Raw genomic sequence first — 12325 nt, 5'->3', positions numbered from 1 at the left:
TTGTTGGGCTTACCTCCCGGTGGAATTGGAAGTCGACCATCTTCAATCATATCCTGAAGCACGTGTTTCAACTTGTAGCATTTTTCTGTGTCATGCCCCTTGCCCCTATGGTATTCACAAAGAGGAATTTTCATCCCAGAATTTGGACTTCCTTTCAGGTTCGGGAGTAGGCCCAATGGGTTGGAGTTTACCTTGCTTCATTAGTCTCTTTAGAGCGTTGGAGTACGTATCTCCAAGGTTTGTGAACTTCCTTGGTGGGCTAGTTTTCTTGGATGGCTCGAGAAGGTTAACTTCGTCGGTCTTGCTAGTAGAGCCGTATGAACGACTTGTGGACCCTTGGTATCCTCGACCTACCGTTTTGGACAAGAGTCCTTTACGGATGTCGTCTTCAATTCGTGTCCCTAGTACAGTTAAGTCCTTGAAGGTCTTGATGTTTTGATATCTCAAATGGTTGGCATATATGGGCTTGAGATTATCCACAAACTTTTCCACAAGAGTAGCCTCATCCGGGCGTTCAACTAGTTGGGTACTAGTCTTCCTCCACCTACTTAGAAAGTCGGTGAATCCTTCCTTGTCATTTTGGGTAAGAACCTCTAGAGTGCGCATGTTGACTTGGATCTCGGCATTATCCGCGTATTGTTTCGAGAACTCGATGGCGGCGTCCTCCCAAGTAGCGACCTTTTTGTGATCTAAAGTGTAGAACCATTGCTTTGGGATGGTGTCAAGAGATGAAGGAAAGATCCTTAAGAACATCTCGGGTTTGATGCCTTTGATAGACATGTAGTCCTTGAAGGCGCGGATGTGGTTCAAAGGGTTCTCATGTCCTTTAAACTTAGGGATATCCGTCATGCTAAAGTTAGTGGGCAATTTGGAATTGACGGCTTCATACTTACGATTGTTCTCCCTGTAAATGTCATCCCCCTTAAGGTACATCAATTGCTCCTCTAGGTATTGGAGTCTTTTCTCAGCTGCGGTTGTTCCTAGGACAGGATTCTCATCTTTAGACTCGTCATCGGAAAATTGTAGTACTTCACCTTTAATGGGAGGTAGCTTTCCCTCTACATCAAAGATGCGGCCTTCGATAAGCTCAAGGCGGTCATAGGTTTGTTCTTGAGTGATTTGCATTTGGGTTATCGCGGCTAGGATTCGATCATTACTCTCTTGAATTTGCTGGAGGTTCGTATCATCACTTGACCCAGGCATCTTGGAAACTGGACAAGAGACCGGCGACGAATCAAAACACGACCGACCATTCTATCACACTTGCTAAAAAAGGAAAAAAATTTGACTCGTGAAGTGGGTGTGTGCCACTTGTGTTGAGTGAGTTTTGAAGAAAGACAAGGTCTTTGAAAATGTGTGTCCTAGCCAACTGTAGTGTAGTTGTAGGAGTGGACTCGAAGTGAGGTTTTGAAATGGGCTTGTGACCCGAATTTTGACTTGACAAACGGACAGAGTTTTGACCGGATTTTGTACTAATTGAAGGCCCTATTTCGAAATTCTTGATTGAAAACGGGTTTTGATTTTTTGAAAATTCGTCATGATTTGTTTAGAAATGGTGATCACATAAGGTTTACACATTTATACAAGCATTATAACGGGATGCTGAGTGCATTTAGAAGGGTTTTGGTTTAAAGGGTGGGTTGCCATACCGAACCATCAAACCCGAAGTCTGTGGAGAGGCTCGTGCCAAACAAGAGTAAGGCCGATTCCTAGTCCATTTCCTCAAGTAGTGAAGGCCCTTGATACAAACAAGAGTAAGCATCATGGTATGGATGACGTCAATCGCTATCCATCCTTAGGCCCAAATAAGAATTAGGACCGTTTAGACGGGACGATTGGTCGAATGGGTTGGGTTGGGCCTAGGAAGGCCGAATAAACGGTCTAGGAAGACCGAGTTATGAAAACCGACAATTGTCTTGTACAAACTTATTCCCTAACCTTGTTCAAGTTTCACCCTAGCTACACGTAAGTGTATATCCCAATGAGTCGCCAAACGTGGACAGCGGGCCGCCCACGGGGGCGCTTGGTGAAGGGGCTCGAAAACAAGCGTTTGCATTTTGTAAGGAGTCGCCACCAATTTTTATGGGAAATTGGAACCGTTCGAATACCTCGTGTCATGTCAAGACACAAAGTAGTGACATGAACACTAAGCAATCGTTACCCTTAGCATTCTATGTCTAGAATGACTCTCGTGGATGCCAATGAACACGGGTGCTCACGGAGATCTGGAGTAAGGGGTGAGGGTACGTATTAGGAAGCTCTTTTGATCGAACACCTAATCCCGCCCGCCTCGATAGCGGCCTCTACTAATGATTAGGGAAGTTATTCGTACTCGATATATCGTCGGCTATATGCATGCAATGCAACATCCATAGATTAATCCTAACATGTGAATATTAGACTAAGTCGGTTAACAATTAATTAGCAAACAATTGATGTCGAAGTTGGATTTAATGCTCATTTACATGTGAAAGCATACAAAGAATAAAAGAAATACAATAATAAAATTTCAATAATGGAAATTACATTAATTACATCGGAATAGGCGATTTATGTCGAAAATACCTTTAAAACGGATAATTTGATAAAAAGGAATAAAAGAATAAAACACGACAGATCAGAAGGTGATAATACGAATATTAGTAGATTAATACGTAAGCTAAATAACTACGTCAAAGCAGAAAAGGAGTTCGAGACGAACTCAACTGAACAAAGCGCAGCGAACATCGCCCTTTGGAAGAGGCGCAGCAGTTGCTGCGTCTGTTCCAAGGGTGAGTTCTGGCTGTGAAGCCGGAACTGCAAACCGTTAATGTTATTTGGTGAATTAAAAGATCGATTAAAATTATTTACTCGGATGAAAGTTATTAATGAATTATTTACATATGAATAAGGTCGTAAAACAGTAAAACGTGAATGAGACGGAAACAAGACAGATTAATTATGTGAAGGGTCGATGTTAATGAACGATTAATAAAACTAACTAAACGAATTATTAACTAAACATGATGAATGACGACGGATTAATGACTAAACAGATGAAAATATATCAACAATAAATCCCAGAAACTCAACATGAACGAATTGAATCTCTAAAACTCGAATTGAATTTAATGACGAAAAACCCGCAAATATTGATTATTAGGGATTTTAGTCGGAACAATGACAAATTAAACATGAACATGATGATGATTAATATACATGTGAAATTAGTATGCTATGATGATGAAGAATTAACAGAAAACAAAACAAAAGAAATAAATTCGATACGAATTACAGAGGACGGAGGAAGAAGAAAAGAAGCAGGAACTGCGGCAGCCTCATGAAGAGGCGCAGCAGGTGCTGCGCTCCTTCGAAGAGGCGCAGCGATTCTTTCGCGTCTTTTCTCGACGTCCTCTCCGGAAATCCGCAAAAAAGGTTTTAAAGACGATTTTAGAAACCGGTTTTAATGGTGTATTCGACATAAACCTTACAATTGTGATACAATAAAGTAAAAAAAACAATAAATAAAAGAGAGATTTAATACACCCTCAGACTTACATGTTGACGGAACGAGAAGAACTAAGAAGATCGATTAGTGATGCTCGACGCGAATGCAAGAAAAGAGTGCCCTCTAAAGAGGAAAACGATTTAACAAATTGATTAATTAGATTGATTGAGTGTAGTGGTCAAATTGGTCGGTCATGCAACGGAGAGGTTTGGTACCGGAAGGATCCGAGCTTACGTGGTCGAATGTTCAAGCACGTAGGCGCCAATTAGTAAGAACGAAGTCTAGAATGCAAAGGGAGAAGAGAAGGGCGGACACTCGCGTGAGAAATATGAGGAACGAAAGCTCCTATTTATACTAATCACGCGGAGGAATAGGGTTTCGGAGACTCTTTGGAAGTGAATCTCGGAAAGATATAAAAAAGATACGTAAATCATGCAAAGAAGGGCACGGGAAGAGGCGCGGCGAGCATCTGCGTCTCTTGGAAGAGGCGCAAAGACTGGGCTGCGTCTATTCCCAGGAGGTTTCCTCCTGTTTAAGAAAGATTTCCGTGTTTAAGTTATGGTAGGACGGAATTAATTCGATTATCTTTAATATCTTATGTAAATATTACGGGATATTATTTGCCAAAAGATAAAATTTGAGAAATATGGAATAGAAATATCCGGAACATTCGAACATTCGACTCGGGATTTAACGATTATCGAAAAATGGAGACGGTTTTTGACCCGGACTCCGAATGTACTCTAATTACTGCCAAAACGACCGTATCGGGACGTAGATGACAACTAAGAGGTTGACATTAATATTTGAGCAATCACTTGACGATAATCTTACGAACTGTCACAAATCGTTCCGCGAATCAAACATGCGGCCCAATCATCACTGGGTGGTTTGCGGGAGGTGCAGAAACGAGGTGTCTACATCGGGTCAAACGGGTGGGGTTATTTCAGGTCCGGGTCAACGAATAAGACAGAAAAAAGTATGTTTAATATTATTACCTATTTTTACTTCAATTTTGATAATTGATTCTTTATTTTTAACATTAATTACAATATTAAGATAAATGTAATGAAATCATGGCATACTTGAGATTCATGATAAACGTGAAAGGGGTATACTTGACATATTGTGTTACATGTGGATGTTAGTGGAGTTGGGGTTGTGTTGTGGTGGTGAGGAGGTTCGAGAGACCTTCTCACGTCGGGTCGCTCCTTTGAGTTTCCTACTTAAAGGAAGACGTGCGTGTTAATGATCTGAGGAGAAGGGATTCGTAGTGCGAAGCGAATCTGGCAGGGGTCCGGGTCGTGAACCGAGCTCAGTATACCGTGTTGCGATACGGATATTTTTTGGGCTGCAGTCCGGCGGAGTGGTTTCGGTGTTACGACAACACAAAATTTGAGAAGCAACAGAGGACATTTACAGGTGCCGGTATGCGATAAACCAGCATTCGTCAAACCCCGGGTAGTCGTGAAAAATAGATTAATACGCGTTACTTGTAGACCTGGCAAAAAGGGTCACCGGGTCAGGTTAGGGTCCGACCAATTAGGGTCGGGTCAGTTCGGGTTTCGCATATTATCGGGTTATTACGGGTCGGGTCGGGTTGTTTTGGGATTTGAGTGTTTTGCGGGTATGTTGAAAGGGTCATTTTCGGGTCAAACGGGTCGGTTATTTCGGGTTCGGGTCAACGAATAAGACAGAAAAAAGTATGTTTAGTATTAGGGCATTAGCAATAGACAAACCTCTAAGAGGTTTGTTCTCATGCCACATCAGCTAATATACAAACTCATTTACCTACAAACCTCCTACTAACAACAAATAAACCTCTTCAAGATTTATATCATGGCCCACTATACTTTTTCTCCTCTCACATTCTCTCTCCACAAACCTGGTTACTAATTTGTAACCCCTCTCATCCATGAACCTCAACACTCATCGCCAACAATAGAAGGTTTGTTGACAAACCTCTAAAATGTTGGACATGTCATCCTACAAACCTCTTGATGAACCTCTATTACTAATGCCCTTATTACCTATTTTTACTTCAATTTTGATAATTTATTCTTTATTTTTAACATTAATTACAATATTAAGATAAATGTAATGAAGTCATGGCATACTTGAGATTCATGATAAACGTGAAAGGAGTATACTTAACATATTGTGTTACATATGGACGTTGGTGGAGTTGGGGTTGCGTTGTGGTGGTGAGGAGAGTGAGGCGGTTCGAGAGACCGTCTCACGCCCGGGTCGCTCCTTTGAGTTTTCTACTTAAAGGAGGACGTGCACGTTAATGATCTGAGGAGAAGGCATTAGTAGTGCGAAGCGAATCTGGCAGGGGTCCAGGTCGCGAACCGAGCTTGGTATACCGTGTTGCGATACGGATATTTTTTGGGCTGCGGTCCAGCGGAGTGGTTTCGGTGTTGCGACACCGTCACCAAGTGGAGGTGGAGTCGGATTTGGAGTATGTGTGTCTCATTCATTGCATTGCATTTACCTTGTGTCGTGAGTATTTGTATTATTGAGGCTGACTTGTGTTGGTTCTGTGTCAAACTGTCACCTACTTTTATTGCGGTGGCTTGTGATAATCTATATGATATTTCCACTCATATGGAGAGCAGTTGGATTGCAGGTTTTTGACTTGGTGATGATCGAGATATAGGCCAAGCTATTGACATTCAGAGTCTAGACGAGCAGCCATTCCATAGGTGGTGTAGACTTTATTAGAGTTGTTGTTGTTGTTGTAATTTGAGACTTTGTAAATTGTATATTCCACTTTATATTAATCATTAAACCTGGACTTTAATAAATGTTTCTTGATTGGAGTTTTGATGCACTATATCGGGAAACCGAGATGGTAGCATCCCTAATTATCTTGGCCGGGTAATTGGGCGTGTTACAATAGTAGAGTGATAAGTAGAGTGATAAGTTGGTCGGTAGTTAGAGATTAAAACTGTTTTATTAAGTGTAAACTATTGATTCGAACTCAGAAACTAATATATAACACATTTTTTTGGTGTGTTTCCAATTAAGCATCCCTACTAAACTAAAAGAATAAGAGTTGCTTACAATTTTCCCGCTCAATTGATTGGCAAATATGGTGGGCCTACATTAAAATTATGACTTTTAATTTATCGACTAAAGATTGCATCCACCGAATAAAATATTACAATCAAATCAAATGCCAACTTAAAATAGGCTTAACACTGCCCTTATTCACGCTTAATTTCAATACCCGTAGTATATTAATTTGTTCTTTTTAAGTTGGTGGTTGGAGTTGATAAAGATCCAATTTTATTTGCTTTTTTTTTTTCTAAAGTTAACTGTCCTTATTAATATGGGTTGTTCTTAATAAAAGATAAGAAGTAAGAATTAATAATTCTGATTTTTGCTATTAAGAATAAAAGAAAAAAGAATATAGGGGTAAATAGTATTTTTAATTGTTTGTAAACCGTCCTTCTAGATGTGTCGTATATTGTTTATATATATGTTTCCCTTATAAGATCAATATGCGCTTTATACTAACAGAATTATGTTATTCCATAATAGTCAGCTATCATTATTTTTAATAATAAGAAAAAGTTCACACAAAAATAACTTAATCTAAAAGTTCTTTAAATAGTAAACCGGTTTTTTTTTAAATTTTACTAACATTATAATCAGTATATTACAACATACTATTATAACTGCAACTCATTTATGTAAAAAATTTAATTTTTACAAGCTTAATTAATTTAAGTCTCACAAATGCCGGGATCTCAACTAGTCAAGGAATATGAAAATAATGCACATCATCAGTCACACAGGCATTTTCCTCATCATACTCATCACTACTGGTGTAACTATCATAACTTTCTTCAACATATTCCTCATCATCAGAGCTCGATCTATGGGATGAGGATAACGCTCCATGTCCATCTTCTAGTGATAACCTCCTCCTCCTTTCATTTATAAACGATCTTCCAATACTACTATTATTATTATCGTTGTTGTCTATATAATTTTGAATCAAAGGCATTGATGATGAAGAACTAAGGCCCGAAGAAAAGCTCCTTTTTTGCTTCGATTTCACTCTTTTCTTCCACCCATGTAATGATCGTCTGATGCCATCGGCCAACACCGTTCGCTTAAATCTCGATCCCATCTACACTAGTTATAATAACATCGTTAAGCAGTATATCGAAGGTCATCGAATTCCCCTTCTATGTTGGAATAAGGGAAAAGCCCTACACCTGTGTGATTATAACATAAAGAGGAAATGTGATGTAACTGCACCATACTTGAGAAATTACCCTGCATTAAAGCGTGTAAGACAATTTATGAAAATCAATATTAAATCTATCACATTCAACACAAATTCTCACTGTAGACAAACACTATCCGTCTAAACCTGAAGACGGATAGTGTCCCTCTCACAAAATGTGGATAGTCCAAGTGGGTGTGAAATGGATACCCCACTTGTATTTTGTGAGAGGGTCATTATCTGTCTTCACTTTTAAACGGACTACACATTCCATTGTTGTCCGTTATCATTGATAAATTTTAGTAATTCAATACCCAAATGTTAATCTGATCACCATGAATGTAGGGTTCTTCATGAAACAAGATGTTCCGCTAATTTCCCACTGGCCAAAATTAAAGATGTCAGTTAACTAGTTAGATTAACATTAGTTGTATCTCTTGGCTTAAACCCGATAATTATGAATCTTACCAGTGACCAAATGAACATCGCCATCTCAAATGCATTCTGAGTGTGCAGCGCAATATGTATGTCATAAGAAAATTAGATTAAACCTTGTCAAATAAAACGTATTTTGAGCTAGTCACTTTCTTTAATTATTGTTAATCTTACTTGGAAAGATGTAAATTGTATTAACCGAAGTAAAAGCTTAGGTTTTCGAAGCCAAAATAGTTCATCCCTTAGTTTAAATACATGAGTTTTCATATATGGGCTTGAATCCACTGTCTCTAGTGCGAGCTTTACCACTATACGGTGTAGTTTTGTACCAATCAAGATGATTATCTTCACATATTCATAAACAAACATAAAAACATGTTAGTTGGATCATGGAAAAAGAAAAAAAAAGCCAAAGTTATGGACGAAATAAAAAGTGATAACGGGAGGCTTTGAACTTACCACTGCCGGAAGAAATGAAAGGAAAAAATAGGCGCGACTTCCTAATTAAGGATATAATGGTTAATACTCTCAATATCAAGAATTAAATTTGAATTTGATTGAGGTGCGAATTCGTTATAAGTTGATTAGTTACCGTGAAAATCAAGGTAGACGCAAAATATTGCATATATCCAGAGGGGTACACTGCGTAAGGAAAACAAAAGGTCAAAGTTATAGCATTATAATGCTTAGTTTGAAACTCGATACTACCGAATTGTCCTTAAGGCTATCTTTATAAGAAAAAAAGAAGATGGAATGATATATGAGTTGTGAAACCTGATACCAACGATATCTCGAAATTCGTCATGCATACTTCTAGCCATGTAATTCAAGAAATCATAAGACAACGGAAGTTGATGGACCTGTAAACATACACACACTAGAAGTAGTTCAAAGGATTTATCCCTTTAGAGTCTTAACAATTTTACACCACATTGCACAAAACTAAGGTACTAACCGTAATAAAACCAAACCGCAGAGCAATGTAGTCAGATTTGTTGATTGAACTCCAAAACTGACGGCCGAAACAAAGCTACAAAACAATTTGTAAAAACAAAAAGTTTATATTCATATTACGCAAAGTTGAAATAATAACAATAAGGGTGAAAAAAAATGTTAACTTAGTAATCTTACTAGCCAAACAAGAATCTTGTGTTGGGTCCATGGATGTGATGCATGATTAAGTACAAAGGTACACAAACGTCTCAGCTTCGGATGCCAAGGGTTGTTGTCTAAGACAAAAGTTTTATTGATCCAAGTTATCTAACTATTAATTACCTTATACATTGATTACCCACAATGCATTCTAACAACAAAAAACTTGAAAGAAATTAGATATTGTCTTGTAAAAACTATTAAGCCCATTTTTCATTAGTCTCTGGCCCTAATTGACTCAAAATTACTGATTTGGAATCTATTTAAGTCATGGCTCGAAATGATCGAAATCAAACTCGTTGACTCGACTCATAACGATTAACCAACTAATTACTCTAACCTGGCTGAATAAACAACCTACGGTTCCCTATACATATTGGCTAACTTGACTTAACTGACATATGTCATGTAAAATTGATATATTTAAGTGAAAATAAATGTGTTTCGAACCTGATGATGCTTGTAAGGCCATGGACTTGGCTTCACTTTCCCATACTCTCCAACTATAGATCTTAAAATAAAGAATATAACATCATTATTGAACTACTGCTTCGTAAACATATTTGGTTGTATAGAGAAATTGTTTTTTGTGATTTAACCTTAAATACAGCTAAAGCAATGGCTATAGAGCTATATGTGATATGAGTAACCCCTAGCACAAAAAGCAGTCGATGAAGTTGCTCAAGGCTTTCATATGAAGCAAAGGACTCATAACCCTGGAAAAACGACAAATACAAATACTTGGGTAAGACACTTTAATTTTACACGAGAATTATGATTTTTTTGTGTCAAAAACTACCTTATATTTAGAGGTATTTGTAAAAAGTTACCTTATGGTATTTTCTCATTTTTTGGTCAAAAACTAACTACGCTGAAAATATGGCGAGATTTGGTCGATTTAGTGATATTAACCTATTTCACATGACTTTGTTAACATCAAACAACAATGATCAACTGCGTCCAAACCACAATTTAACTTCAGATTAAAAATAAAATAATGAACTTCACATTTCAATAGTAACTACACATCTACTAAAGTTAAGCGTAAGTACTTCATGACTTCCCAAAATCAGGCCTCAATAAGATTAAAACATAAAAGAGTCATGTAAGATAAGTTAAAGCCGGAAAACTGACCAAATATGTCTAGACTCTTAGCGTAGGTAGTTATTGACCAAAAATAAAGAAAACAAAGGTAGTTGAAAACAAAAAAAATAATATAAAGTAGTATTTTTACAAATACCCCTAAATATAAGGTAGTTTTTGACAAAAAAATCCCGAGAATTATCATAGAACCATTTGTCGATTGATCCAAATACTCTTAGTAAAACTGTTTTAGTATTTTATAGAAGAAAATAACCTCATCACAATAAGGGTTTAAATCATGATCATCCGAATTCTGAGATGTAGGAAGTCCTTCCCTCGAGTAATTTGAAATAATGACGTGTCGCACAATCTTTGTTTCGGGTATACATGGGTTAACCCGACTCCCAAACTTAGTTGTTTTTACGCATATTTTGGCCACAAAAATGCTCCAATGACCCAATAGAAGTGACATTACCCCAAATACCATAAGTTCTACAAACACAAGTTCCAAACATAAGTAATTACATAATTACAACATCATTAAGTTCAAGTGTTTAAACTAATACATCACTTGCATGCTTTTAGCTATGTCGGATAAGGTGGATAAGGTGTATAGAATCTTATCATACGTACTGAAAACACATTTATTGTTGAAGTTTTTTTCCGAAATGGGCAATTTTCGCTAATTAATTATCAAAATGGGTTAGTTTTGAAAATTTATTACCCAAAATGGGTCCGCGTCAGCACCGAAGCTAGGTCGGAATCAAGTCGCCAAGCCGGCTGGCGACCAAGGCTATTTGCGATTTTTTTTTTTTTTTTTAATTTGGGAACAATCTGGGAAATGGGAAAGGGGGTGGGAAATTATACTTCGAACCAAAACGCCATCCGCCGTGGCGACTAGGAACAAAATCGTCATCCGCCGTGGCGACTTTACCTCTCCCCATAGGTTCGGTAAATCCAATCATACGTGTACCCATTTTCGACAATTAATTTAAAACTCGACCCATTTTAATAATTAATTACTGAAAAATGCCTATCTTGGAAAAAAATTCTATATTGTTGTCACAATTGAGACATGCATTGTATTTAATCATGTTACAAAGTCCATAATAGAAAACAATTTTATACCTTCCTTAATCTTGTCAAGAGCAGCAATTAGAGGTTTTCTTTTCCTCTTATCTAACCACTGCACGTAAAACATTAAAAAAACACACACATAAAGAAATCATCATTATTATGATCGTAATCATCACAATAACATCATCTCAATCCCTAGAATTTACATGAAAGGGTGAATATAAATTATGATTCTAAATAAAAATGATAATATTCTATGATCTCAATTTTCAACTAACTAACCTTGCCTAACAACTCTATACAATTGTTGAACAGGAATACAGTGCCAATCATGACAGCAATAACGGTGGCGACTGCCCATGTAGGAGTCGTAGCTAAAGAACGTCCTTCAACCATTTATGAACTTTTAAAAATTCTAATCTAAAATGTGTTAAAATTTTTAGTTACCGAAGTTTAGATATTAATCTCATTTATTTTTGACTCATTCTTGCCTCACTTTTTTCGCTTGTTAGTTACTTATAATTAAGAATGTTTTGCTATTTGAATTACTCCCTCTGTCTCGGTCAATTGTTATCCTTTCGTTTTGGCACAATGACCAAGGAAAGAGGAAAATGCCAATAACTAAATGACAAGTGGAACAAATTGAATGAGAATGATCAAATTACTCATCAAGTTCATTCTTAAAATAGAAAGGACAACAAATGACTGAGACACCTAAAAATGGAAAAAGACAACAAATGATCGGAACAGAGGGAGTATAATTTAACTAAAAATAGCGTGTCTTTACTTATTTTTCTTTCATTCCAGAAAATCCAAACTTCATGACATGAGACATGAATTTGAAATAACAA

The 12325-nt window shown here is 37.3% G+C and overlaps 1 protein-coding gene across 3 annotated transcripts; it reads right to left on the bottom strand.

The window, feature by feature from the left end:
* Positions 1-7162: 7162 nt before the first annotated feature.
* Positions 7163-11917, bottom strand: LOC141592464 (MLO-like protein 4). 3 transcript variants are annotated; one of them, XM_074413144.1, is made up of 15 exons: positions 11757-11908; positions 11526-11583; positions 10672-10889; positions 9914-10030; positions 9765-9825; positions 9294-9391; positions 9118-9192; positions 8937-9022; positions 8755-8804; positions 8622-8662; positions 8337-8507; positions 8196-8231; positions 8042-8109; positions 7717-7777; positions 7163-7628 (listed from the first exon to the last, which is right to left on the bottom strand). In XM_074413144.1, exons 1-15 carry the CDS (start codon positions 11868-11870, stop codon positions 7251-7253), a joined length of 1632 nt encoding a protein of 543 aa, XP_074269245.1. In that variant the 5' UTR covers positions 11871-11908; the 3' UTR covers positions 7163-7250. The 3 variants fall into 3 exon arrangements, with proteins under 3 accessions (XP_074269245.1, XP_074269247.1, XP_074269246.1); XM_074413146.1 differs by having other exon boundaries at positions 7524-7628; positions 8062-8109; positions 11757-11917; XM_074413145.1 differs by having other exon boundaries at positions 7554-7777; positions 8062-8109; positions 11757-11917.
* Positions 11918-12325: the final 408 nt, after the last annotated feature.

This window comes from Silene latifolia, chromosome 7, assembly GCF_048544455.1.
Source record: "Silene latifolia isolate original U9 population chromosome 7, ASM4854445v1, whole genome shotgun sequence".
NCBI lineage: Eukaryota > Viridiplantae > Streptophyta > Magnoliopsida > Caryophyllales > Caryophyllaceae > Silene > Silene latifolia.
Note: the sequence above shows the minus strand (reverse complement) of the source record. Positions and strands in the feature narration are given on the sequence as shown.